This window comes from Poecilia reticulata, chromosome 13 (genome assembly GCF_904066995.2).
Source record: "Poecilia reticulata chromosome 13, P_reticulata-male-v2, whole genome shotgun sequence".
Lineage (NCBI taxonomy): Eukaryota > Metazoa > Chordata > Actinopteri > Cyprinodontiformes > Poeciliidae > Poecilia > Poecilia reticulata.
Window position 1 is genome coordinate 34700686 of NC_088842.1, and position 27431 is coordinate 34728116.

Genomic DNA, 27431 nt, shown 5'->3' on the forward strand with positions numbered 1-27431 from the left:
GCTGATGTTCAGAGTGAAACTTTATTGGTGGATCAGGAATGTTCAGGTGCAGCTGCACACGGTGCAGCCTCACCTGTCGGCACCTTTACACCTTCTGATTCAAAAGGTCACTTCCTGTCAGGTCCGCGAGGAGGAGACAGATTGGATCTGGAGTTTAACCCCGCCCATCCTCCCTCCGCCGTCAGGCTGATGAGGCGCATCCGGAGGGGGCGGAGCTGCGTCCAGGTAAACAGAGGAAGGCACGAGGTGGAGCGCAGCGGCACGACGGGCCGGTCTCTGGGGGCGGGGCTAATGCGGCAGGGGGCGGGGCTAGACGGGGAGCGGGGCGGGGCTTCTGTGAGAGGTCAAAGTTCAGGAATGTTTGAGGAATGTTTGACGTCATGCTTTCTCAGTTCAGGCCCCGCCCCCTGCTGGTGACGTCACCCTACATGCCCATCCTGATGCTCTGGATGATCTGAAAGATGGCTGCAGGGAAACAGAACAACTTTTACTACATGGTTTAAACTTGTTTTATTTGCTCAAATATATGTAAATTATATCTACATGATTTGATTTTTTTTTCAATTATCCAACTTGATTTTGTTTATTATTTTTGTATGTTTTATTTTGTATGCTTTCATCAGCTCAGAGTGTGTTGTCTGGTTTTATTCCTGTGAAAACCGTCAGACTGGACAAACAGCAGCCAGCTGGACTCTGATCAGAGTGAGACCTCTGATCAATAACCGCTCTGCGTCCGACTGCGCATGCTCAGATAAACACACCTGGCAGACAGGTGTTTCTTATCTGTCCTTTCTCTCTAAAGGTTGGAGCGACATCAGAGCGCTGCAACTTTTACTGTGAAAGGTCAAAGGGCACGTTTGACCCCCGCTGGTAAAATCTCATCAACTGAAATTAATCTGAATGAATAAATACAAACATGAATCATTGTTTCTACAGAAAACAGGAAAAAACACATTTTTACATTTAAATTTATGGAGATATTTCATTTCATATTGTATTAGTTTATTTTGTTGCTTTTTCTATCTTAAATAAAATAAAAGTATGAGCTGTGACTGATGAACAACAACAATGTTTTTAAGGAAACAGATACTTAATCTGTAAAAATATGTAAGAAATAATCAAATGAAGTAAAAAATAAAAATACAATTTATCTTTGAAACAGCTGTAGAAAAACTTCTGTGAAAATATGTAAAGTAAAAACATATAATATGTAAAATGTAATAAAATATTAACTAAACTTGCATAAAGTTTTGAGAATTTCTCTTCCTGCTCAACAATAAAATAAATATGAATTATTTATAAAGTAATAAGGTTTACTAATTTATTTATAAAGTTTCTCAGCAATAAAAACCTGATTTATTAAGTTAACGTAGTTAAAAGCAGATTAAAAGGGAGGATGTGACAGAAAAGCTAAACAGAAAAATAAAACTTTAATGATACATTTATACTTTCTGTTACATCTAACAAAGGCCCTGCGCCGCACTTGGACACCCTACTTTAGAGTTTTATTAAGTTTATTGATCCATATTGCTGCAGGTTTTCACCCTCTGATTGGCTCACAGCAGTTATGTTCAATTGAAGGAGATCAATACTGATTGATAACCTGATCCGTGAGGAAGACTCACCTGATCCACAGACCACGAAGATGAAGAGCGCCAGCAGCCACGGTCCAACTCCCTTCTCCTCCACCAGGTTCCTCTGAAACACACAGCACTTTGATTATTGATCAGCTCTGATAGGTGATGATCAGAAGAGTCTTCATCAGCTGATCAGATGTGATCAATCGGTCTTTCTCCGTGGATTTTCTCCTGGAACTTTCCTCCCTGTTTTCTTGATGATCGATCACTGACAGCATGTTTGCAATCGGAACCGAACCGAGCCACAGAACCAGTGAAAACTCGGTCAGATCTTAGCAGAAGCAGAAGTCCAGCCGCCTTCTGGGAACCAATCAGCTGATCGATCTCAGGAAACTCCGTTTCTGCTAATGGTGTCATCAGATCTCACCTTAAGCTCGAACTGGTTCGGTTCGGTCAGAATCTAACCAGCGGTTTCGGACTGGTTCCGGTCGGGTTCGGTCACTCACCGTGGACTTGGCCACGTTCCCCCGCTGCGTGATGTTCTTGCTGTGCTTCTCGTTCGCCATGCGGATCCTCTGCTTGGCCACCATCTTTTCTTCTTCTTCTTCTTCTTTGTTTGTTTGCCTGTTTGTTTGTTTATTAAAGCCGTTAACGCTCCTCGCGCTCTCCGCTCCGCTGGGTCTCGGACTGGGAGGAACTCAGCTTTGTCTACGTACTCAAAAACTCGAAGCCCCGCCCTCTTTAAGCAAACCACGCCCCCGAGTGTCACACTGTAGCCCGTGAAGCGTGTCAACACCAAATTCGGAATTCCGCTGCGTCCCTTCAGAATAAAATGACCCCTTTTGCCTCATTTGAAAGTTTAAAACTCAAATTATCTCAGGGTAGAGTGCATTGAAAATGTTCTCCAGAAAGAGTAGCTCAACTTCAACATATTTTTAATCAAGTAAGCGTAAAAAGTAGCTATTACACAAATTAATCAAGTGCCATTCAATTAAGAGAAATACTTTTCTAAACATTTTTGAAAAATAAAAATGTATCAAACTAATATTTCAAGTAGGCAATGCATATATGTTGTATATTAGAACAGAGTAAAGTACTTCAATTAATCATGTTTGCCTTTTGGACATATTCACAATCTCCAAATGGCTCAGGAGGTAGAAAATAACAGAACAACAAAAACTATATGCAAAAAGTCTCACCTTAACATAAACCATAGGCGTCTGTGTGTGTCACCCACATTTCTGGTTTTATATATACTGCTCAAAAAAATAAAGGGAACACTTAAACAACACAATATAACAATATAACTCCAAGAAAATCAAACTTCTGTGAAATCAAACTGTCCACTTAGGAAGCAACTCTTATTGACCCGACGAAGGTCCCTGTTGTCAATCAGTGTTGCTTCCTAAGTGGACAGTTTGATTTCACAGAAGTTTGATTTACTTGGAGTTATATTGTGTTGTTTAAGTGTTCCCTTTATGCAGTGTATATATATATATATATATATATATATATATATATATATATATATATATATATATATATATATATATATATATATATATATATATATATATAAAACTGTGGTGAGCAGAGTATCCAGAAATCCAACTCAAGTAAGAGTAACAATACATTAACTATGTGTGTGTGTGTGTGTGTGTGTGTGTGTGTGTGTGTGTGTGTGTGTGTGTGTGTGTGTGTGCGTGTGTGTGCGTGTGTATTTGAGCTAATAGCTAAAATACATATTAGGTCGAAAAGGAGTGGGAAGAGGACAGATTCATTTACTCCCAGCCTTGCTTGTTGTTGTCATTTAATTTCGGTCATTTAATGTCAGCCATAATGTCCCATAAATCCACTTAATGTAATCCATAGCTGCTAACTCTTATTTTGAAAACGGAAGTTGTGTTAGTTTTGTGTAGTTCACAGCATCTTGACCCTCGTTCAACTTCAATAAGTTGTTCAGCGTTAAGAAAACAGATTTTTTGGTAATCAAAGGCCCACATTTACTCTTAAAACGAAATTAGTATGTTTTATATTATATTTAAAATGATAAACTCTGCTGTCATAGTTATCTTTTTAAAGAGAACCGACGTGTTATGCTGATGTGGCACTGGAAGTCCCGCCTCCTCTCCCCGTCACGCACTTCCGAGTAACTCCCTTCTTCTTCCGGCACATGTAAACATGGCGCCCCCCATTCCGCTGCTCGCAGGTAATTCCAAGTTAAATCTCTGTGTTTTGTGACGTTTTCCTCTCGTTGGTTATTTGTTCATTCAGTGTGGGACGTTATTGACAGAGTCTGACTCTAAGGTGAAGCGTTGTTCTTCTTTATTAACCAACATTTAACCAGACTCCGTAGGAAATCCATTCAGCGTCAGTTTAACATCCGTTTGGTTGAAATGTTGAAACTCCGGCAACTGAACTCTGACCTCACCAACGGCAGCAGACTGAGCTGCGTCATTCGGCTTGATTTAAATAATCCTGAACATCTTCAGTAAAACAACGGAAATCAATAAACCACACCAAAAGCTGCTGTCTGAGCTCTGCAGGTTCAAGAGACCTTCACAACAGCATACAGATCAGGGGTTTCCGCCGCTGTCTGGGTTTCTGTGTTTATGCCGACATTTTTAAATCCTCATGTTCAGTTCAGAAAATGTCTTTACTTTAATTTCATCTGATGGATTTATCACTTGATAGTTAATAATCATTTAAATCAGAGCAGAGCAGAATGGCACTCAACGCAGTAACTTTACATAAAGTTATTGGAATTGTTTTTGTGTGATTTAGACAAAGATTTAGAGACGATCATCTACTGGAGTAATATTTATAGTTGTGATTTATTTAAAGTTTTCAGAAATCAACATAATGATTTAAGCTACAAATAGAGTTAGAGACCATTAGGAATCCAACCAAAGACACAACATTCAGTAATCAGCGCTAAAAATAGAAATGCACCGATATGAAAATTCAGGCTGAAATTGATATTCGATGTTAATATTTCTGATATTTGCCGACATTGTATATTTCTCTATTGTTTTGACACCTTTAAGGAATAAAAAACACCATAAACAAATTGCAACAAATATTGGTTGTTGGTGTTGATTGAGTTTTTATTTATCAGTCTGATATTGGTATGTAAAAATTACTAATGTCGACTGATACGAATGCTAGTACTGATGTATCTTGCATCCCCACCATAAAATGTCTACAATAAATCACAAAACATGGCTTTCCTGTAATCATACAGGTCAGGAATATTCCGGCAGTCAGAGTGTCGCTTCCTGCTGCAGCTTCACCGTGTTTTTGTTTCAGTGTGTGGATCAGACGGGACGTCGTTGCTGTGCGGACCCCCGCGGTGTGAGCAGTACTCGTCCTTCCAGAGGTGCCCTCCTCCCCTCTGTAATCAAACAGCTTCCTGTGACCTTTTGTGACCTCGTCTCTGTGTCTCTCAGGGACAGCCGGCCCGCCAGGTACCTCACCTTCAGCAAGGACGGGACTCTTGTAGGATGGTGCAACGGACACAGGTTGTTGTTTTTCCAACAGGACTTTTATTTTATTAATTCTGCATTCAAATTCAATATTCATCACATTAAGTCACAAACATCAATTTCCAGTTCAATCAAACAAATCAGCTGAACATCTGAAGGATTCGGCTGAAATCCCAAAGAGTCTTTTCTCCACTGATCAGCGGAGTATTAAAATAAAAAGGTTACAAACATGAAATCAGGGGAAGATCTTCCTCAAGAGTGAGTGAGTTCATGTCAAACATCCACACTGAGTATACCTGTGTATTTACATCTAGTTTACCTTCTACCATGTCAATCTCAACTATGTCATCAAAGGGCTCCTCCTTTTCTTAAATTAATCAACGGACATGTTCAGTTTTGCTGTTATTTTCTCCATTGTATAAACGCTCACCATTCTCTCTTTCCATTGATTTATAGTAGGGGGTTTGTACCAACATGCTGTTATCATTGTTTTGGCTATGAGTACAAGGATTCCAAACAAGCACCGTTTTTCTTTACTTAATAAATCACTCAGGCGAACCCCCACAACAAAGACCAGGGGGTTCCATTCAATATAAACGTGTAAAATATTTTAAATTTCCTCTTTAATTCCTTCCCAAAATGTTGTAATCTTTGGACAATCCCAGAGGATCTGAGTGTGATCTCCAACTAGTGCACAAATTTGATCAAATCTCATCAAATTTTGAAATAAAACATGTTGTTTTGAAATATCTAACGATTACTTTCTGTTGGTCAGTTTATATCCATTTTCACACGTTTGCTCCCACCTTGATCCTCAGTCACAACATTCATTTCTAGTTCCCACCTGTCATTTGTCCCAGGAGGCCCCTCCGACATACATGACTGTAAACATTTATGTAGATTTGACCTTTATGGAGGACATTTCTCAATCAGTAGGTCGTGATTTAAGAAGAGACCATTCAGAATGGCACATCAGGTACTTCTGAATCTGACCAAATGATTTCAAAATCTCCCCTTCAAACAAGTCATCAATAAAAATGAAACTCTTATTTTGTCAGATTTGAAATCCTGAATCATGTTTCCCTGGTAAAAAATCTGTTATATCCAACATTTTTAAAGCTCTACATGCAGATTGAGGAGCTTCCATGTTTTTTCTAATCACGCTGAAAGTCTTTTGTGTCCTTTTCATCCACATATTTGTAATTTTGTTCCAGTTTTCAGTTGAGACAGGTTGGTTTTTAGTTGCTCGCCTCAATGCAGCAACATGGCGGCTTGTTGACAGCCTGTCCTTCTGTCCTGCAGCGTCTCCGTGGTGAAGTGTGCGGACGGATCTGTGGTGTCCACCTTTGACCTCCCAAAAACAGCTCTGCTGGAGTTCTCTCCCCTCAACAACATCCTGGTCACCTGGCAACCGTACACCAGTAAGAGACGTTGGACCCAGAGACGTCGGAGGAAACGTCCAGGAAGTCACTGAGACGCTGTCTCTGTCTGTCTGTCTGTCCTGCAGAGACTCAGGACAGTCCTCAGGGGGACGCCAACCTGCAGCTGTGGGAGTTACCGAGCGGCCGACTGGTCAAAGCTCTGTACCAGAAGAAAGTCGACTCCTGGTTGGTCCAGTACACTCTGCAGCGTTCTGATTGGCTCATGGTTTCCCCCACAGTGTCATCAGCCTGGCAGGCTGCCAGGCTTTATTTGCTCCCACCAGGCTGAGCATTGTTTGTTTATTTTAAATAGTTGTTTTTACCCACCAGTGAGATTCCAGCTGGACAAAATGGACAAAAAAATTTATCACAATTTAACAGTTTCATATCAGTTGATATTGATAATTATTGATTAGTTGTTTCATATGTCAAAACTACCAAACTGGTGGCTTGTGATTTCCTCTTTTATCCTTGTTGTTGTTTATTTTTAAGCAGTTGTGAGGCGATGCGCAAATTACGCCACAGGTTGTTGCTAGGCAACCAAAGAGCGAGCGAGTTAGTTGATTCCCCCAACCTAGCTTAGCTTAGCTTAGCTTAGCTTAGCTGTGAGAGGCTGAGCTAAAGTCTTTCCTCTGCCTTCATCCCCCAGAAGTCTGTGCGGTTCTGGATCAGAGCTCAGTGAATATTTTATCAGATTCTATTGATACTGATCATAATAATATATTGTTATTGATTTAGTAACGTATAGCAAAGACGGGTTAAACAGCATCCTTGGTGAAAGGGAGTCTGAGGTCAGGGGTCTATATATATATATATATATATATATATATATTTTTTTTTTTTGGCTCTAGTGGCCTTTATTTGATAGTTGATTGACAGGAAGGTGGATATTGAGAGAAGGGGGAAGACATGCAGCAAAGGTCGCCAAGGCCGGGAATCGAACCTGCGACAGCTGCGTCGAGGACTAAGGCCTCCTCCATATGTGGGTTGTGCTTAACCCCTGCGCCACCACGGCACACCAGTGGGACAATATTTAATCACTTCCTGTCTCTACCTGACAAGATGCTAACATCCTCATCCAATAAAGCCGCAGTACGTAAATAAACGTTTTTCCTGAGAGCCTGGATGCCAGCAACCTTCTGCGTATGACGTGCGACATATTTGTGCCGCTAAGCGGAGTGTGCAGTGAGGCTGGTGTGAGCGTCTTTGTGACTAGAGAACGATGTGTGGCGTTTACATCGCAACACGTTTACTCGCCTCATTCGTGCGAGACAGAAACAGAGACAGATGTGATTTGCTGCCTCACCAGCAGCCAATCACAGATTACCTGCTAAAACCTTTACGTATACATCAATAAACAGTCAGATTTTTAAATTTCCTGTGAATTTTTAATGTTTTGTAGCACGGTGGGCTGCTACCAGCGGCGTCAGATAGTTTTCTGGGTGGATCCCTGTTTCTGATTGATCGATTGGGCTTCATGTCTGTCGTTGTGTCCAGGTGTCCCAAGTGGACTGAAGACGAGAAGGTCTGCGTGAGGAGCGTCAACAACGAGCTGCACTTCTTTGAGAACAACGACTTCAGTGAGAAACTTTCCGCTTTATTTCTTTTTTTTTTTTTTCACCTGACCTGCGTACCGCCATCTGCTGGCAGAACGCGGCACAGCAGGAGTCTGCCGAATCCCTGATGCTTCAGGCTAAAGAGACGCAAACTTTTTCTCATTAATTCGTCAGATTAATAATGTTTTTATTTTTATTTCAGTTTAAAAAATTACTGTTTTTTTTTTTTTTTTTTACCTTTAAATTTTATTTTATTGATTTTCATTAACAGAAGTAAAACGTGGTTAGCAGCCAGTTAGTGGTTGTTCTTACAGGAACCCAGCAGGTCAGGGGTGTTCAAAGTGTGGCCCACGGGCCATTTGTGGCCCTTGGAATGAACTTTTTAGACCTTTGCCACAAGTCAAGAATGGAAGTGAACTTTGTGGACAAGACAGAAAAGAATGTTTGTTTTGGATCTAATTATAATTATATAATTATAATAATTTATAATTAAATTAATAAACAAAAAATAATAGTAAAAACCCACACAAACTAATTTTTGCATTTTTAATATAAATTTTGTTGGACAAAAGTCTCCTCGTCGTCATGGTAACGTCTTGTTGTCTTCCTCAGACTCCATCGCCAACAAGCTTCACATGCAGAAAGTTTCTGACTTCGCCGTGTCGTCTGGACCTCAGCCCTGCAAGGTGAGACCAAACCGGGTCTGAACCGGGTCGTTTGTTACCTTTACTCACTGCGTCCCCATCCGTCCCCGTCTGTCCCCGTCTGTCCCCGTCTGTCCTCTGCAGGTAGCCATCTACGTCCCCGGCAGTAAAGGAGCGCCGTCTTTCGTGCGGCTCTACCAGTACCCGGTTCTGGGCGGGCCCGGCGCAGCGCTCGCTAACAAGAGCTTCTTCAAGGCGGATAAAGTCGCGATGCAGTGGAACCAGAAAGGTGAGCGGTCCGGTCCAGAACCCAGCTCGGTCCGGTCCGGTCCGGGCCGGGCTCTGACCCGTGTCTCCCCCCACAGCCTCCGCCGTCCTGGTCACGGCGAGCACGGAGGTGGATAAAAGTGGAGCTTCGTACTACGGCGAGCAGACGCTGCACTACCTGGGTGTGAACGGAGAGACGGCTCTGGTCCAGCTGGGTAAGAGCCGCGCTCGGTAAGCGACCCGGTTCCGATCCAGAACACCGACTCCCTCCATCTGATTCTCTCGCAGCCAAGAACGGGCCGATCTACGACGCGGCCTGGAGCCCCAACTCCTCGGAGTTCTGCGTGGTTTACGGCTTCATGCCGGCCAAAGCCACCGTCTTCAACCTGAAGTGTGAAGCCGTGTTCGACTTCGGCACCGGCCCGCGAAACGCCGCCTACTACAGGTAGGGAGGGGAATCGCACCCGTTCTGTTTCTGGATCCTTAAAGCTGCAGGATGTAACGTTTATAATAAATATGTCTATAATAGTTTATGATCAACTCCTCCCTGAACTGCTATTGTTGTCTAAAGAAATGCACCAAAAACATCCAATCACAGCCCGGAGGCGGGGCTTAGCGCTGACAATCAATCTCATGAACACAATGCTAAATGTGCTTATAACCTAAACAGTTATAGAAAAACTGTCAAACGCTGTCAGGTGGTGAAATCTGCTCTGTAAGCCTAAATACGTTTTGGGCTTCAGCCGAATTATTTCCCTCCTGCCTCAGTCCTCAGGGCCACATCCTGGTTCTGGCCGGGTTCGGGAACCTCAGGGGCAAGATGGAGGTTTGGGACGTGAAGAAGTACAAACAGGTGAGAGGTTTACCTGCAGCCGGGCTCAGGTCATGACAGCTGCTGGTTGTACAGGGGAAATTATTGAGTTTCTAACTTGGGACAGTTGGAAAACTTCCTGCAGTTGCAGTTTTTATTTCATGCACCAGACGATTTTAAGCTGAAAATGTTTTCATTTTAAAAAAGGAACGTTTTTAACAATGTTTCCCTCCTGTCCACATGGAAATTAGTTTTATTTATTTAAGAAAAAGCAGGTTTCAGAGGGAGCGAAAACAAGGACGTATTAGCACAGAATCTAACCTACGACGGATTACATGCTCAATTTGCAGTTTTATTATTAGGGCTTTAAATTTAACGCTCCAATTTTGATTATTGATTATATAGACTTTATTGTGTAAAATTATTATTTTTTATCCATCTCTTGCTTTCAGATTTGTTTCAGTTTTTTATTCTTATAAGTACTTAATTTAAATTGTTCTTTTATATACATTCATTCGGTTTCTTAAGTCCAGATTTGTTACCATAAACATGTAAATGTGAGCTGGGATGACCATAAACTTCAGAACGTTTGTTCTGTTAGCTTCCGTTAGCTGTTTATCTTTAGCTAAGTTTTCCCTGTTAGCGTCTGTTAGCTTCCGTTAGCTGTTTATTTTTAGCTAAGTTTTCCCTGTTAGCGTCTGTTAGCTTCCGTTAGCTGTTTATTTTTGGCTAAGTTTTCCCTGTTAGCGTCTGTTAGCTTCCGTTAGCTGTTTGTTTTTTGGCTACGTTTCCCCTGTTAGCATCTGTTAGCTTCCGTTAGCTGTTTAATTTTGGCTACGTTTTCCCTGTTAGCGTCTGTTACCTCCTGTTAGATGAGTTAAAATGAGTGAATTAAATCATCCAGGTGTTTTTTTGGTGTGATTACTGTCTGCTCTCCTGCAGGTGTCCACGCCTCAGGCTCCAGACGCCACGTTTTTCTCCTGGTGTCCCGATGGCGAGCACATCGTCACGGCGACCTGCGCCCCTCGGCTGCGGGTCAGTAACGGTTATAAGATCTGGCACTACACCGGCTCGGTTCTGCAGAAGCACGATGTTGCAGAGGGTGCGGAGCTGAGGGACGTCCGCTGGCAGCCGTTCCCGGACGGTACCTTTCCGGAGCGGCCCATCCGGTACCAGGTGGCGACGAGCGAGCTGGGCTCCACCCAGGCCGCCCCCACGCAGGCGTACCGCCCCCCCGCGCTGAGGCACCTGCCGGCCGCTCCCAGCTCCAAACTGGTGAGGAAACGTTACAATACATCCAGCCTGCAGCTGAATGCCTGTGGTAACGGAGTGTGTGTCCTTCAGCATGAGGAAGAACCTCCTCAGAACCTCCGGACCGGACTGGGCGGAGAGAAGAGCCTCTCCAAGACGGCTTTGAAGAACCAGAGGAAGCGAGAAGCAAAGAAAGCCGCCAAACTGGTGAGCAGCACCGTGATTACTTCCTGTAAAGGGACACCAAACGGCGATTTGATGTCAGATATCAGTCACAGACTAGAGACGCACCGATCCCGTACCAGCTTCTGGTGCAGTAAATTCTAGATCGGGTATCCGTGACGATGTTCTGGATCTATAAGAGCGGATCTACTCAGTCTAATTCAGGAATGAAGTGTCATTTGGTAAATGGTAACACTTTCAATGCAAAATTAATACTTTCAATGAATTTTAATGCATCTTTACAGTAACATAGCAGTTCAGCTGTTTTTCCGTATCGGATCGGCCGATGTCAAACCTCAGATATCGGCAGTGAAAACAGTCGGCCGATGCCAAACCTCAGATATCGGCAGTGAAAACAGTCGGCCGATGTCAAACCTCAGATATCGGCAGTGAAAACAGTCGGCCGATGCCAAACCTCAGATATCGGCAGTGAAAACAGTCGGCCGATGTCAAACCTCAGATATCGGCAGTGAAAACAGTCGGCCGATGTCAAACCTCAGATATCGGCAGTGAAAACAGTCGGCCGATGTCAAACCTCAGATATCGAGAGTGAAAACAGTCGGCCGATGTCAAACCTCAGATATCGAGAGTGAAAACAGTCGGCCGATGTCAAACCTCAGATATCGGCAGTGAAAACAGTCGGCCGATGTCAAACCTCAGATATCGGCAGTGAAAACAGTCGGCCGATGTCAAACCTCAGATATCGGCAGTGAAAACAGTCGGCCGATGTCAAACCTCAGATATCGGCAGTGAAAACAGTCGGCCGATGTCAAACCTCAGATATCGGCAGTGAAATCGGCCGATGTCAAACCTCAGATATCGGCAGTGAAACAGTCGGCCGATGTCAAACCTCAGATATCGGCAGTGAAAACAGTCGGCCGATGTCAAACCTCAGATATCGGCAGTGAAAACCCAGATATCCGGCAGTCGCCGATGTCAAACCTCAGATATCGGGAGTGAAAACAGTCGGCCGATGTCAAACCTCAGATATCGGCAGTGAAAACAGTCGGCCGATGTCAAACCTCAGATATCGGCAGTGAAAACAGTCGGCCGATGTCAAACCTCAGATATCGGCAGTGAAAACAGTCGATCGGTGCGAAGGTGTCCTGGTCCTGCTGCTCCGTCTCTGATTATCTGTGATAACTCCTTAAATATCGACGCAGGAGGCCAAACCTGACCCTGAACCTCAATCTGCTCCCGCACCTGTGAGCCACAGCCAATCAGAGGCGAGCGGCGGCAGCGGAGACCCGGAGATGGACAAGAAGATCAAGAACTTAAACAAGGTGAGAGGAAACGGGACCGCCATGAGATCTGCTGCCTGGACATCAAACATCAGGAGATTAAAACCTTCTAATCTAATCTAATCAGTGATGTGAACGATTATTCTGTCAGAAACTGAGAGCCATCGAGGAGCTGAAGGAGCAGCAGGCGTCGGGGAAAGTTCTGCAGAAGAACCAGGTGACGGATCCATAAACACAGCAGAATATTGTCTGCATACGGAGAAACATTCAGACCAGTATGGTGACCTCTGACCTTTAAAGAAAGCTGCTCTGTCTGTCTGCTGCAGGTGGAGAAGATCCAGAAGGAGGAGCAGCTGCTGAAGGAGCTGCAGGCGCTGCAGGTCAAGCCGTAGGATGCCTTCCCAGCATGCTTCACTCTGACACGGCCAGGAGCAGCGGCTGATTGGACAGAAACGGGACTGGATTGGGGGGCGGGGCTTAGTTGTTTAGGTTTGCTGAGCAACAGCGGCATTCTGGGAAACGTAGGCAGTAGGCGGTGAGGCTGCCTCATCTGTACAGTGTTTCACAATAAAAGCCTGTTCTGAAGCTCAGTGTCTTTAATGTGGAGTCATGACCTCTGACCCTGGTTCGGACCCGGCTTTGGGTGCATCTCATCACCGGAACAGCTGGAGTATTGGAAGTTTTCCAGTTTTCGTCCAGGTTTGATTTTTCCTTCTGGAAAGTTTTCTATGACTTTAGTATCCCTTATCTTATAATCAGCATCTAATTGGTTCATTTTGCTGCCTGTTCAAGCCTCACTCTGCTCCTATTGGCTGCATTTTCAACCAATAGGAAGATGCAATCAAAGGTATAACCAAAAGTACTGAAAAAAACATAAGCTGCGGGTTGTCGTGACGTCATCAACGCGGATCGCTCTGATTGGTCGTTTCTGAACTCCTCCCACCAACAAACGTGTTTGCCTCAAACGCTCCTCCCTCCCCGCCGGCTGGCTGTGAACGAGCGGACCCTCGCTACGTGTTTTGTATTGATCGTTACAGACACTAACTGCGCTGCTAAACGGTGCTGTTCTGGTACCGGTACCGGGAGCTGTGGTTCGGAACCGAGGCTTAACGGCAGCAGAGAGGAACTACAGCTGGAGCAGTTTACGGCACGTCGTGAAGCGTTGGAAACACGTGCAGGTAAGAAACCAGTTCTGGTTAACGGTTTGTAATGTCAGCTGTTGGAACAGATTCTGGTTCCGAACCGTGTGGCAGTAATGACGAACGTAGATCTTGTCAGAGTTCATGAGTCCACACCGAACCGGTTCTTCCTATGAACAGAACCGAGAACCGTTTAGAGGAACCTGACTGGTCCAAACACCTGGAGATCCAGAACTTTTCCGGACCGCAAAGCCACAACCTTAACTTACCATGAAGTTAATTTGAGTCACAGGTTTCCTGGACCGGAACCAGATCGGGCAGAATCTCTTTTCCTTTTTACTGAAAAAATTATGGGAAAAGTAAAAGACCAAAGTTAATTTAAGTCCGTTTCAGTTAGTTAAAGTTGAGCTTTAACTGCTTTAAATAATAGCTTTATTGTTTTGGTTTCACTTTTGTTACTAATGTTTTCTTTGTCTGCTTTACAATGTTCCAAAACTAAGTTAAATTCCTGATAAAGAAATACAGAAATAAAATTCAAACTGATCATTAAAATTAGAAAGTAAAGTTAAATAAATACATGTTTAAATTCAGGCTGCACATCCCAAAAGATCATTCAGTGACTGATCCAGAAAGACTTTTATTTTTGAACTTTCAGACAGTAACCATGGCAACAAGACAAGGTTGATGATGATTAGCATCTCAAAGGCTTAATTAACACTTGAACTGGTTTTCATCCATCATGATGGACATGAATCCACCAATCACAGGTTCAGTCTAACTCCTGGTTTCTGTCCTTGTCCCTGATTGGTTGGTTTCTGTAGATGGAGGCGGAGCTGCGGCCTCAGGAAGAACTGAGCCCCGCCCCCGTCGTCGGGCTGAGTCTCTGTGACTCCGCCCCCCTCCTGTGGCGGCTCCAGGACCTGAAGGCCGTGAGGTCCGACGGCCTGGTGGGGGCGCTGCTCGGGTCGCTGCCCAGAACCCCCCGGCAAAACGTCCGACTGGGCCGGCCGCTGCTGCTGCTGCCGGAGGAGGAGAGGCTGCTGGGAGAACGGCGCGGCGCCGCCACTCTGCCCGCCCGGAACCAGGTCAGCAAACGGGCCGGGTCTGAGGTTCTAGGTAACCACTGGGTCAGAACCAAGATGGGGAAACAGACAGAACAGGTCATTTGTATCAAAAAGATGTCTCTAGATGTATAAATCACACCTACAGAAATGACGCGGCTTCAGAAGAAAGTCACTAAGGTGCGTTTGCTTCATCATTGTTGTCAGGATGCAGAGGTGTGTCTGCTGAGGGTGCGTTTGTTTTGTTGTCATCAGGAAGTGATGCTGTTTGTGCTGAGGGTGCGTTTGTTTTGTTGTCATCAGGAAGTGATGCTGTTTGTGCTGAGGGTGCGTTTGTTTTGTTGTCATCAGGAAGTGATGCTGTTTCTGCTGAGGGTGCGTTTGTTTTGTTGTCATCAGGAAGTGATGCTGTTTGTGCTGAGGGTGCGTTTGTTTTGTTGTCATCAGGAAGCGGCGGGGTGTTTGCTGAGGGTGCGTTTGTTTTGTTGTCATCAGGAAGCGGCGGGGTGTTTGCTGAGGGTGCGTTTGTTTTGTTGTCATCAGGAAGTGATGCTGTTTCTGCTGAGGGTGCGTTTGTTTTGTCGTCATCAGGAAGCGGCGGGGTGTTTGCTGAGGGTGCGTTTGTTTTGTTGTCATCAGGAAGCGGCGGGGTGTTTGCTGAGGGTGCGTTTGTTTTGTTGTCATCAGGAAGTGATGCTGTGTTTGCTGAGGGTGCGTTTGTTTTGTTGTCATCAGGAAGCGGCGGGCGGGGAGCTGCAGCAGCGTCATGCGGAGGAGCAGCAGAGGAGCTTCGAGGAGCAGAGCGTTCTCGCTCTGGAGGACAGGAAGTCGGCGTTGGTTCGAGCCATGACATCATCATCAGGTAGGTGCGTTACTATGGCGACGTTTTTTTCCTGCTGCGCGCTAACGGTTGTGGTTCTGATCCAGGTTCTGATCCAGGCTCAGACGAGGCCCTGCAGCGCCGCCTGCTGGAGCTGGAGCAGAACTTCAGCTTCCCGCGCTCGGCGCTGGCGGTGCAGCTGAGCACGGCGAGGGCGGGGCTTAGCCACTGTCCGGAAGCCCGCGCCTTCCTGGAGGCCGACTGGCCAATCAGAGCGCAGCGCTGCCCCCGCCGGGAGGCCAGGTTCCAGGTGTTCAGGGACCTGCGGGGGCGGGGCTTCTTCCTGACGTCTGCAGGGAAGTTTGGCGGAGACTTCCTGGTGTATCCAGGTGAGTCTGAGCCACGACCTCCGTTTGACCCCACAGACCTCCAGCTGACTCCGCCCCCTCGTCCTCAGGTGACCCGCTGCGTTTCCACGCCCACTTCATCGCCGTGTGCCTGGCGCTGGACGAGTCCATCTGCCTGCTGGACGTCCTCTGTGTGGCCCGGCTCGGCTCCAATGTCAAGAAGACGGTTCTGCTGTGTTCGCCGGCGCCAGACGGCCCAGTCCGCTACACCTCGCTGCAGTGGAGCGGGATGGTGTGAGACCCGAACCGGACTCAACCGGATCGGATTCGGGGACAGTGTTTGAACTGCCTGGTAGAGGAAACGCTGTCCTGAGTACGCCGGCCCGTCTACAGCGTCCCGACCCGACCCGTGTGGTACCGCTCAGTGGATCCAGACTGATCCACTCTTATTAAGAACATTTTATTGTGGTTTACTGTTTATTTGAAGATTAATGGACTCTTTAAATTCTTCAGTGTTTGGAGAAAATGTTGAAGTTGAAAAATAAACTCAGCTTTTCTTGCAGCTAAACTGTAAGTCGGTTCTTAAAGCTGCAGTACGTCATTTTATAAAAAAACTGTCAACGTGACGGAATTTTAGACATAATCTGAAATAAATAAAGCTCCTCTGCCTTCTCCCAGTGCTAACTAGAAACAACCAATTAAAGCCAGGAGGCGGGGCTTAACGCTGTTGATCACCACCTCAGTTTGCTCTCTGCTACATTGCAGCTAGCAATGCATGTTGTGAACGCTAAGGCTCGTTAGCATACACAGATGAAACAGTTTTTCTGTAGCAGTAAGTTGTTTCCCCACCGTTAGCACATTTAGCAGGGAGTACCTGAGGTTGATTAACAGCACCAAGCCCCGCCCTCCTGGCTCTGATTGGCCTATTTCTTCAGATGCTACTGGGGAGGAGGTGAAGATCGATCTTTTCACACTTTATTTCTCATAACTCTCATAACATGGTGACAGTTTTAATAATTTTATTGTGTCTTGGCTCCGCCCACTTTACTAGTGCAGCATTTGGGGGTGGGGTCAGTTCTGCAGATTTGGAGATTTCAACTGTTTTTGTTCAGAACACAAAGGAGAATTTGTCTTTGTTGGCTCAGATTAAAGCATCAAAATATTGATTTTAAACAAGTTTTTATTTATATTCAGTTTAAAATATTTCGTGCAGATTTTATATCCATGTCTCCACCAGCAGGGGGAGCCATAGCCCGCCATGTTTTATGCTCAGTAGAACGGGTCGGTCCCGTTCCAGTCGATGGCGGCGCCGTCCCACTTCGTCCTGATGGTCATCTCCAGTGACGGGAACCGTTTCTCCGGGTCTGCCTCTGCGGGCGGCGCCTCCCAGTGGTGGGAGTGAGTATCTGCAGGAGAACCAGAACCTTTTTGGACCTGAAGCGGCTTACAGGAGCTGAATGAGGGGCGGCGGCGCTCACCTACGGTGAGGCGGGCCGTGGATCTCTGGGAGTTCTGTCCGTTGCAGTAGAAGAGCTGGAACTGGTGCTCCATCCTCCAGTCGGACAGCAGGGACCGGTTCAGGCTGAACAGAACCGAGTAGCTGCTGTTGATGCAGCAGACCCAGACCGGGAACCGGGGGGTCTTCAGCATGCTGCCCACCTGCAGGAACAACGAGAAACTAAACGGGGAACATCCGAAAGAATTCCGACTCAAATATGAATCAGTTTTTCACCTTAAAACGAAGAACCGAATACGTCGGACGACGGCGTATTGGAGCATCACAGAAAGAAAAGGAGATCGTTTCAGACAAAAGGAAAAAACTCTGAAATTTTGAGACTGCTCTTAGAATTTTTCTCAGAAAAAACTTGGAAATTTTCTGAGTTTCAAAAGTAAAAAAAAAAAAGTTGGCTTTTGAAACTCAAAAAATTTCCAAAAGTTGAAAATTTTGAGTTTTATTCTGTAACATTTCTCTGAATAATTTCACATGTCTGAGTTTTTGTCATGTAAATTTTAAACTTTTGAAACAGAAATTTCAACTTCTCACTTTTCAACAGAGATAATTTTTTTCTCATCTAACAAAAGGGCAGCGCCTCCCATGATGGCTGCATTACGAGGCTCGCGTCTACCAACGTCTTATATTGTTTGTATTTTTGTTGTTGCTTCTATACGATGACAGTAATGGCTGATTCTGATGCAATGGGACAAAATGAAATGAGGATCTTCAGCTGCAGGTCTGGGTTCTGCTGTCCTTCAGACACAGGGTTAGGATAACCTAACCCCAGGGTTAGGACTCTGCTTTTTTATGAGTGAAAGGCTTTAGTTTGTATTTTCCCTCAAAGCGGATGTGTTTTATTTAGCCTCTGTGTCTCACTTCCTGTCTTGCTCGTGACATTCCCATCAGATTGGTTGGACAGTCGGAGATGCTTCATAAGGAATCGCTAGCTGTCTGCATAGCCACATTGACCTAAATGTGTCTTGGCCTTAAACTAGCATGCAAGGGCTGGAGTTGCTAACTTAGCATTAGCTCTTATGGTGTCAAACAGACCTGAAAACACCTCAGAATAACGTTATACTGCCTCTGCAGGTTGGGAGGATGCATGCAGGTGAAACTTGGTTTGTTTCCATAACAGTCGGGTAAAGAACTGGCTACCTGAGGCAACCCGCCTCGCTCCATTTGTTCCCGGCTCCAGTGCAGGTAACCCACATCACTGCGGGACAGGACTCCCTGCAGGGGGCGCTCCAGAGGCTGGCCGTCCTCCCCAAACTGCAGCGTCCCGTTGAAGACGTGAGGACTGGCTCGGCCCGTCAGCAGCAGGTTCAGTAAAGCCTGCAGAGATACAGACACCATCAACAGAAACGAGGCAACCTGAGACTCATCTGACAAAGCCTGAGTCCAGGGAGTCCAACAGAACTGGGAGTTAGCAGGAACCGACCAGAACAACACGAGTTTTGTTGCAATAATCCACCAGTCAAGTTCATCTGGATCACCTAAGAAGCCAGACGCGGTAAATCTGGACGTAAACAATGGTTGAAAATGATCATTATAAAATTATGAACGCAGTCTAAATCACTAGCTGCATTTCTATTGACAACAGAATTGCACAAATTGACATTCTGAAAATAAATCTGCTTAATAGAAAAACACAAATTAAAAAAAACACCTATTACTCAAGAAAGAGTTTTTGGCGCCAGGACGAGGTGGGGCTTTTTGGCCTCGTCAAAATTGGTTTATTTCCCAAAACCTCAATGAAAACAATTCTTCTGCTTCACATGATCAACAACCGGATGTTTCCATTGGCGCAAACCAAGAAGAAGAAGAAGACAACATGAAGTAGAAGGATGATGGCGGCGGCGCTGCATGTTTTTAATGACTTGTTTGAACAAACTTGTGATATTAATTGTGTTTCTTATTTAACAGACACACAGAAATTATGCTTTTTTATTAGTGGAACATTGACAACGTTTTGAACACATTTGTAATGAAAAGACAGTCAGTGAAGGCATCATTTCCCAAACCCACCAGATTTCTCTCCAGAAGCTGCAGTCAGCGCTAAACGCCGTTTCTGTTAGCATGGCTTTCTACTAATCAGCTTCCTTAGACCTGCTTTGGCTCCCATTGCTGATAAACTTTAAAATCCATCCATAAACGGCGGCGGCCATCTTTACTGCCGTAAACAGAGCACTGCTGCGTGACGTCTACATTCTTCTTCTGCGCATGCTGGACGAAGAATGGGACTTTGAGGTCGGAAACCGTTCACACAGAAGTCTGATTGTGTCACATTGAATTAGTAGAATGAACGACCATGTCAGATTTCAGGAAAAAGATTGCATCAAGGTCTGGTGTGTGAGCGCAGCCTGTCAGGACTCCACCAGGGGCAGGTGAGAATCTTACCTGTCGACACACAAAGTTTCCCAGGCTGAGGTGCAGCAGATGGGAGGTGTTGGAGCTCAGATCGTCTCTGAGCCTGGATGGAAAGAAGAAGAAAGGTTCTGGAGTCAAACCAGAGGTCTAACTGCCCCCTGCTGGTGTACGGTGTCTGCTTGGACAACATGGAGGTTTGGGAGAGTTACCTGTCGACTGTCCGGGAGCAGATGATGCTGTACAGGAACAGGATGACTCCATGACTCCCCTCTGCTTTAAACTGCGAACACAGATTTAAAACATAGGCTTCCCCAAACCTTAATGTTCATCTCAGTTCAACCAAAAAAACCTTCCAGGTTTAGATTCTGTAAGAACCCAGGTTCACACATCAGAGCTGATCTCTGGATCTACTCACACACTGAATGTGGTCCAGGATGAACTTCCAGACGTCGTCCTTCCTGTCGAAGGTGAACAGCTGCAGCTGGAAGAATCAGACATCATGGGGTTAAAATGGAGGGTGGTGCTGCAGACAGGAATGCAGAGGCAGAACTGACCTTCTCCGTGAAGTCGTCCAGCTTGTAGTCCAGGTGAGGAGTGATGCAGTAGTCTTCGGTTACCAGGGTAACTGTGGCCCGCTCCTCCTGGCCGGCCAACCAGAGGCTGTCGGACAGTGCAGCTGCCAGCGCCTTGTCCTGGTCCCTCTGTTGCAGCTGACTGAGGCTGGTGGAGAGACGTTACTGTCCACCAGATTAAGGCCATTCATGATTGGCTCATGGTGCTGTGACCTGTCCACGTGTCCCCCTGCCTCTCGCCCAGTGACCGCTAGAGATAAGCACCAGCCCCCAAGGCTTCTGACAGAAAACCAGGAGACTTTATCACAATAGAAGTGGCTCCCGGACTTATACCACTCTGTCGGTTTGTCCCTGGTAGAAGACGACTCTGGGATGGTCCTTTGAGGAACATGGTTGCTTGATAAGCAGCATGTTATGAAAGACCTTTAAGAGTTGAAAGAGTTCAAAGTTCCCACTCTGCATGAAACCCTGAATGTAACCAAGAGAACGTTGAAGGTGTTTTCACACCTGATAGACCAGTAGACTCAGTTCTGTGGTCCACTTTCTGCTTCATATATGCACCAGAGTTTTCTTTAATCAAACCGAGATTGAGGTTTTTAGGAGGACCAGAGTTCGATTATGATTTCACACCCATTCAAATCAGACTTTCAAGATAAACGGGCTAGAGTTCGATTAAAGTGGACTAAATGTGACTGGTGTGAATGCAGCCTGACTCTGTGGCACCAGCAGTGGGTACTGCTAACTGAAGAGTTAGCTAAGGTAACGCGAAAGCACTAATCATAAATATTAGTTCTGCTGATGCCCAAGTGCAACATCAACTTGATGTTCAGTGGAAGCTAATGCTAAAAAGTGCTAACTTCCACCATGTTGCCACCCAACCTGTGTCAATGCCATAACCTGCTATTACACAGCATATCATATCACCTTCAAAAGGGTCAGATCTGTAACTACACCTTCCTGTATGTACAGTTTGTATGTTACAGGAAGTGGAACAGATTTGTTGAGTTTTGCTAACTCTGCAGATGACTTTGTAATAACTTTCTGCTCATCGACTGGTGAGTTGGTTCTGATACCAGCTGAACCCTCCTGGGTACCAAGTTATTTTCTGTCTTAGGATACTAGAGTTATTATTGAAAATGAATCTGATACCTCTCTGCTGCCAGTCATGGTTCAGGTGTCATGATCTTGTCATGTGATCTTGTGTTTACAGGTGAAGGTGTCATTGCACCAAACGAGATCCTCACCTGTGCAGTGTTGATCTGTCTGTGCTGCCCGGTTGGCTGAACAGCAGGAACTTGATGATGCGGGCCTGAATGACCATCTGAATAGCGCGAGCTCCGCCCTGGAACACACACCTGTGCAGGTGAGACAACTCAACAAGGTGTCTGTACATGTCCAACCTACCAAAACTCAACAGAACTCAGATCTAGTTTGAGTTTTGGTCTGGATCCAACTAATTTCTGGGTAAACAGCAATTGGTTGGTTTAGGTAAAAGTTCAGGTTCAACCAGCTAAACTTCAGCTTCGAGCAACCAGATATGCTTTGGTCTGCATGGGTTCCTCACTCTGTCGGCCTCCAGGATGTACGACAACTCAGAGTCCGGTTCTCTGAACTGGAAGAAGGACTTCCTCCACTCGTAGTTGAAGACGTGAAATGTTCCCCCAAAGAGGATCCTCCTCAGGCTCTGAGGGAAAACAGAGGAACCTGATCAGCCCTGCTGCCGCTCACCAAGTGGTCCCTCATGACAGAGACAGTTAAAAGTTAAAACCAAGTAGCTCCACAGGATTTAGGTACAGCCATGTGCTACTGATTACTGCCATTCATTTTGTTACAGCTGCCTCTTTTAATACTTCCCATTGTCGTCTATGCTCTTTTGTGAACTGGCTATTGCTCCATTCTCACTGGTTAATAAATTAGTACAAAATCGTCTATAAAACTATCACTGGCAAAACCCCTCCATACTTTCTCTCACTCATCAATACTTGCAACAACACTTAGATTTGACGTTCTGATAAATTCATCACAACCATGGTGCCAAGAGTTCGTCCATCATTAGGTCAATCATTGTTTCATTTTTGCTGTACCCAATGATTGGAACAACTTGCCGAAGGTCAGTAAAAACCGTAGTAGATGATTCATGTAACCATGTAATCGTGTGTTTTATAGTATTGGAACTACCATGTTTATAGTTCACATGATTTTTATGCCAATTGTTCAGAATGATCTGGACTGCTCCGATCTAAAGTTTGGGGTATTCAACACATTGGATTGTCTTGGCCTGATATTGTAGGGGGCGTGGAGTTCCCTTAGGACGGATGAGAATGCAGTATGTAGCCAATCAGACAGCAAGATGACGGAAACATGGAGGGGAATCCAAAAGACAGAACAACTACCATGGAGCAACAGAAAGTCCAGTGGAAGTCGGAGATCATCTGAGATCTCTCTGTGTGTTTGTTTCTCTCTGTTAAACATAGGCCATAAACTATCGGCATTGCTTCTTCCCAGGTTCACCTCGGTCAGCTGAGGGGTGACTGGTGTTCCTCCGAGGCCGGGGGAGATCACCAGGCTCTGGGGGATGGAGCAGGGAGCCAGGAGGGTCCTGTGGGGTGGAGGGGCCTCCTCCTGGTCCTCGTCCTTCACCACATCCAACAGCCTCTGAGGATGGAGAGGAACATGAACATCTGCACAGTAAACACCATCCTGGTGACACAAAACTGATTAGTTCCGTCCAAAACATTCAGACAGAATACAACTTCTCTGGTAAAGTGGCAAAAATGTAGCTTTATATTTTATAATGAATTCTGAAGCCAAAATATTTTCTGTTTCATGTCATCAGCTACATTTGAACCTCGTCCATTCCATCCATCCAGTCCTGCATTTAAAGGTAAAAACACACAACAGTATAGATCCTGAAAGAGCAAACAGAGAAGTATCTGAGTACCAAAAATGTCCATGGCATTTGAAAATGGCAAGTTTGCATATTTGTCCTGCAGAGGAGAAAATCAGGATAAATCCTCCCAGGAATCTGGAGGAAGTTGCAGGATGAATCAGTGATCTGCATCAGGAACCGTTGTTCACAAACTGATCACAAGAGGTTACATGAAGACTTCAACTCCTCGGGTGTCGGATCCATCTGGAATGGAGCCCATTGGGAAGGTCTCCCACTTTATAACCAAGTTTTAAATATTCTGCTGTTAGTGTAGAAGTAGTCAGCCTATAGGGTGGTCAGCATGCTAGTCAATAGCCTTTCCAAAGCTAATGGTAAAAGTACTCAGTTCCCAGTGCCAGCCTTTTATTATCCTAAATCAGAGTGATTATAGCCTCCAGTGCTAAAGAAGTAGCCACTGCTGGATGCGCAATAGTCCTAATTTTGGCACTAATTCTGTACCATAGAAAAAAATCATCCATCCAGGCCAGTGCAGATTTCAGAGCAACACCTGATGCCTTCAAGTACATATCTTTTCCTGGGACATCCAGGGATTTCTCACCCGAAAGAGGAAAACCACATTTCAGAGTCACGGCTGAGGAAGAAGAGATCACGGACTGAACTGACCGCAGTGGAGACTGTTGGGAAACGTCATCTCAGGCGTCTTACTGAAGATGTGGACAAAATAATATTAATATTTTCCTTAACAACAGGAAGGTTTTAAACGAGAGTCAGAAAAGAAACGGAAACAAATCCTTTCCTTGTTCTGCAAGATATAAATTCCTTAAAACAGAAGAGAGGAAGAAAAACAAGGTTTCAAAATGTTTCAGTCTGAAGGATCATGGAACTGTTGGCTTCTGTACCCGACTCACATCTGGGTTCTTGTTGACTTCGTGTTGCAGCAGCTCGATGTAGTCCAACCCAGAGTCCGTCATCACCACAAAATACCTCTGTCAGAACCAGAGTCAGCAGTAGAGCCAGAACCTCAAACATCAGCTCTGTTTGGGCCCCATGGTTCTGGTTCCCGAACCCAACCAATCCAGAACGGACTGCGGTTCTGCTGCACACCTGGGGCAAACAGCAGCAGGTTGGTGCAGCAGTGAAACTGAATCTTCTCTGAGTGACACATGATCACCTGGAAGGTGAAAATGGAGCCGGCTGCAGTGCAGGACCTACACCAGCAGAGGGCAGAGTGACCCAATCCTAGACCAGACTCCAGACCACAACAATTAGAACCGAGACCCAACTGACTTATGCAGAACCTGCAACAGGTCCAGTGTTTACAAAACTGATTTACCATGGAGGATCCTGAAGGGGGAGAGTTATAGAGTCCAAAATTATCTATTATAACAGTGAATTAATTTGGATGATTTAGCCTGTCGTATCAGAAAATCATGTTACTCATTAATGTATAAACATCAAAAATAAACATTTAAGTTGCAAACTAACTATTTAGACCCAAACTAAACAACAAGTAAGCTACATATTTCTCTCAAAGCTAAATATTTAGTTAGCAAGTCAAATATTTAGTTTGAGGCTAAATATTTTTGTTTGCTAGCTAAATGTTTAGCTCCAAACTAACTATATAGATTGGAAGCTACATATTTAGCCTTCCAACGTTTCAGCTTGCTAGCAAAATATTTAGCATCAAAATATTTATTTTCAAGCAAAATAGTTTGCAAGCTAAATATTAGTTGGCAAGCTAAGTTATTAGCAGGTGGAATATTTAGCCTTAAGCTACATATTTAATTAACAAGCTGGATATTTAGTTTGAGTCAGAAATATTTAGCTTCAAACTTAGTTTAACTCTATGCTAATTAAATATTGAGTTTCAAACTGACATTTATGAATGTAAAACTATCCATCCATCCATTTTCTTTCACCCTTGTCCCTCAGTGGAGTTGGGAGGGTTACTGGTGCCCATCTCCAGCTAACGTTCCGGGGTCACCCTGGACAGGTCGCCAGTCTGTCGCAGGGCAACACAGAGACACACAGGACACACAACCATGCACACACACTCACATCTAGGGGCAATTTGGAGAGACCAATTAACCTGACAGTCATGTTTTTGGGCTGTGGGAGGAAACCGGAGAACCCGGAGAAAACCCACCATGCACAGGGAGAACATGGAGACTCCATGCAGAAAGACCGGGGCCGGGAATTGAACCCAGAACCTTCGTGCTGCAAGGCAACAGCTCTACCAACTGCGCCACTGTGCAGCCCATGTAAAACTATGACTTTTGAAAAACAAACCCCCATTATTCCCTCTTATGACAAACTAGAATATTCTAAATTATTGCTGTTAATCTTTGAATGTGTAAATTTCCAGTCAGTTTTAGTTGTTGGTTGCTTAGTTTTCTGTTATCAGCAGCGCACTGGCAGCCATAAGAGGTCAAATAAAACCTGACAGGATCTCAGTGATGCTCTGATGTGTGGAGGTGACTGAACAGTTAATGGTCTGAATGAATCTGCTCCCAGACTCTCACCATGCTGTGGTCGGACTGCAGCCTGATGGAAGAAACAAACTGATTCCTGGTCAGGCGGTGAAGAAGAGAACAGTTAGTCATTTAATTAGTCTGATGCTTTTTAGTAACTGCAGAGTGAAAACTTTCCTTCGCCGCTGCAGGTCAGAAACCTGGACCAGGATGTCCTGAAGCTCCGCCTCCATCTGTTGACACAAAGAGGGTTTTTACCCATCAGCGTTACTAAATGTTTGGCTAAATATTTAAACTAAATGTTTAGTTTGTGAGCTAAACATTTAGCTTGAAACATAAATACTAGCTCCAGGCTGAATATATAGTTTACTAAATTAAAATATTTGGTTTACAGATTACATAAAAATAATAATAATAAATTTTATTTACAGGCACCTTTCTGGACACCCAAGGTCACCTTGACATAAAAACAAGCAAATTATAAAATACATACCGGTAATAAAAACAACAACATAAAAACACAAACAAGATTTATAAGACACAGACATATTGAGTTTGTAAAATTAATATTTATCCCCAAACTAAGAATGTAGTTAGTTCAGTTTGTAAATGTTCAATTTCAACATTTTGCAGAAACTAATTAATTTGAGCTAAATATTTAATTTGCTAATAAAATGTGTTTCTAACTGAATAGTTTGTAAACTAAAAATGTTTTAAATTAATAAATGTTTAGCTTCAGGCTAAATATTTAGCTTGAAACATGTATAAATAATACATAAATAACCCAACTTACTGCTTGTAATTTTTAACTGTATAACTTTACAAACATCACCTCTCGTACTTGAAGCTTCCTCAGTTGGAACAAAATGACTTTAACAACCTGATCAACCAATCAGAGATCGATCTGCTCAGGTGGATCAGGATCTTACCTGCAGTCGATTGAACACCTGGACAGTTTGAGTTCTGCCGCCTCCTCGGTTCCTTTCTTCACTTATTTTCCTTAAGAAGCAAAAAAAATCTATTTATTCCTAATCAGGACGTCCTGGTGGTCAGCAGCACCAGGACAGCAGAGACTGACTGGACCGACTCTGACTGGTGCCGCACCAGTTGGGTTTGAATCCGTCCAGATTCTGGAGAACTTTCATCTTCCTGATTCTTGGATCAGAGGGGGTCCGTCTGCGTCTCAGTCTGCCGTCACTCGGATGAAATCCTGGCCTTTAATTGGCCGTCCCGCTGAGGAAGACACAATTAAAGAACCGGACACCAACCCCCCACAGAACCGGGAGGATCCGGGCCGTTTGTTCGATTCTCTCTGGTCTGTCAACGCGTCTTCGTCTGGAGATGGACGCTCAGGTTTGGTGTCACTGCAGGGGACGGACGGGTCAAAGAAAAGACCCAGCAGGGTCCTTCAGAGCCCGCTCCGGTCCAACTCCCTCAGACTGCAGAACGGTTCGGCCCGGCAGGAGCAGCCGGTCACGGATCCATACCCGATCCCTGCTGATCCGTTGATCAACAGAACCTTTGGTTTTAGAGAGAGCAGGAGGTTCTGAGGTTCTGCTGGGAGGTGAAACTGGATCCAAATGATCTACACTGCAAAAACACCAAATCTAACCAAGAATGTTTTTTCACGTTTCTGGTGAAAATGTCTCAGTGCATTTGAAATAAATCACAAGTAACTTTTCACTGAGAAATGAGTTTATTTTAAGTCAATTATTACTTATTGATTAGAAAATTATAGTCCCATTGCAAGATTATTGCACTTTTTTCACAATCAAAGGACATCAGACGGTTACC

At 44.7% G+C, this 27431-nt stretch overlaps 5 protein-coding genes across 8 annotated transcripts in view; 2 read left to right on the forward strand and 3 right to left on the reverse strand.

Annotated features, from left to right (window-relative positions):
- Positions 1-2: 2 nt before the first annotated feature.
- serp1 (stress-associated endoplasmic reticulum protein 1) lies at positions 3-2283 on the reverse strand. Its single transcript, XM_008426754.2, has 3 exons — positions 2084-2283; positions 1626-1698; positions 3-465 (listed from the first exon to the last, which is right to left on the reverse strand). The coding sequence occupies exons 1-3, from the start codon at positions 2165-2167 to the stop codon at positions 425-427; spliced, it is 198 nt and encodes a 65-aa protein (XP_008424976.1). The 5' UTR covers positions 2168-2283; the 3' UTR covers positions 3-424.
- Positions 2284-3671: 1388 nt separating this feature from the next.
- Positions 3672-13060, forward strand: eif2a (eukaryotic translation initiation factor 2A). Its single transcript, XM_008426752.2, has 16 exons — positions 3672-3786; positions 4887-4956; positions 5027-5098; positions 6365-6483; positions 6570-6669; positions 7981-8063; positions 8652-8725; positions 8828-8972; positions 9049-9165; positions 9239-9395; positions 9719-9803; positions 10704-11036; positions 11106-11219; positions 12398-12517; positions 12627-12692; positions 12802-13060. The coding sequence occupies exons 1-16, from the start codon at positions 3759-3761 to the stop codon at positions 12865-12867; spliced, it is 1749 nt and encodes a 582-aa protein (XP_008424974.1). The 5' UTR covers positions 3672-3758; the 3' UTR covers positions 12868-13060.
- A 79-nt stretch (positions 13061-13139) lies between these two features.
- On the forward strand, positions 13140-16410 carry tsen34 (TSEN34 tRNA splicing endonuclease subunit). Of its 3 annotated transcripts, none has more exons than XM_081614609.1 (6): positions 13140-13653; positions 14436-14699; positions 15219-15242; positions 15411-15537; positions 15603-15884; positions 15953-16410. In XM_081614609.1, exons 2-6 carry the CDS (start codon positions 14436-14438, stop codon positions 16138-16140), a joined length of 885 nt encoding a protein of 294 aa, XP_081470735.1. In that variant the 5' UTR covers positions 13140-13653; the 3' UTR covers positions 16141-16410. The 3 variants fall into 3 exon arrangements, with proteins under 3 accessions (XP_081470735.1, XP_081470736.1, XP_081470737.1); XM_081614610.1 differs by having other exon boundaries at positions 15615-15884; XM_081614611.1 differs by lacking the exon at positions 15219-15242 and having other exon boundaries at positions 13325-13653.
- Positions 16411-17004: 594 nt separating this feature from the next.
- mindy4b (MINDY family member 4B) lies at positions 17005-25864 on the reverse strand. 2 transcript variants are annotated; one of them, XM_008426750.3, is made up of 11 exons: positions 25689-25864; positions 22788-22931; positions 21841-21960; positions 21521-21618; positions 20259-20424; positions 20120-20185; positions 19914-19984; positions 19735-19807; positions 18493-18669; positions 17321-17501; positions 17005-17248 (listed from the first exon to the last, which is right to left on the reverse strand). In XM_008426750.3, exons 1-11 carry the CDS (start codon positions 25767-25769, stop codon positions 17112-17114), a joined length of 1314 nt encoding a protein of 437 aa, XP_008424972.1. In that variant the 5' UTR covers positions 25770-25864; the 3' UTR covers positions 17005-17111. The 2 variants fall into 2 exon arrangements, with proteins under 2 accessions (XP_008424972.1, XP_081470734.1); XM_081614608.1 differs by lacking the exon at positions 25689-25864 and adding an exon at positions 24075-25680 and having other exon boundaries at positions 17005-17501.
- Positions 25865-27314: 1450 nt separating this feature from the next.
- The window catches only part of clrn1 (clarin 1), a 9885-nt gene continuing 9768 nt past the window's right edge, over positions 27315-27431 (reverse strand). Inside the window, exon 3 of the mRNA XM_081615083.1 lies at positions 27315-27431. This exon is cut by the window's right edge and continues 557 nt beyond it. The gene's annotated coding sequence lies outside the window, so the exon portion shown is untranslated.

Bases quoted from the DNA above. Each gene is read 5' to 3' on its own strand.
- serp1 (XM_008426754.2), bottom strand. From the start codon at position 2,167: ATGGTGGCCAAGCAGAGGATCCGCATGGCGAACGAGAAGCACAGCAAG. The intron at 1,699-2,083 runs GTGAGTGACCGA...TGTGTGTTTCAG, and splicing joins GGAACGTGGCCAAGTCCACG to AGGAACCTGGTGGAGGAGAA. The intron at 466-1,625 runs GTGAGTCTTCCT...GTTTCCCTGCAG, and splicing joins CTTCGTGGTCTGTGGATCAG to CCATCTTTCAGATCATCCAG.
- eif2a (XM_008426752.2), top strand. From the start codon at position 3,759: ATGGCGCCCCCCATTCCGCTGCTCGCAG. The intron at 8,726-8,827 runs GTGAGACCAAAC...TGTCCTCTGCAG, and splicing joins CTGGACCTCAGCCCTGCAAG to GTAGCCATCTACGTCCCCGG. The intron at 11,220-12,397 runs GTGAGCAGCACC...ATATCGACGCAG, and splicing joins CAAAGAAAGCCGCCAAACTG to GAGGCCAAACCTGACCCTGA.
- tsen34 (XM_081614609.1), top strand. From the start codon at position 14,436: ATGGAGGCGGAGCTGCGGCCTCAGGAAGAACTGAGCCCCGCCCCCGTC. The intron at 15,538-15,602 runs GTAGGTGCGTTA...GTTCTGATCCAG, and splicing joins AGCCATGACATCATCATCAG to GTTCTGATCCAGGCTCAGAC. The intron at 15,885-15,952 runs GTGAGTCTGAGC...CCTCGTCCTCAG, and splicing joins AGACTTCCTGGTGTATCCAG to GTGACCCGCTGCGTTTCCAC.
- mindy4b (XM_081614608.1), bottom strand. From the start codon at position 24,137: ATGACGGACTCTGGGTTGGACTACATCGAGCTGCTGCAACACGAAGTC. The intron at 19,808-19,913 runs GTAACTCTCCCA...CTTTCCATCCAG, and splicing joins TGCTCCCGGACAGTCGACAG to GCTCAGAGACGATCTGAGCT. The intron at 18,670-19,734 runs GTAAGATTCTCA...GTATCTCTGCAG, and splicing joins GAAACTTTGTGTGTCGACAG to GCTTTACTGAACCTGCTGCT.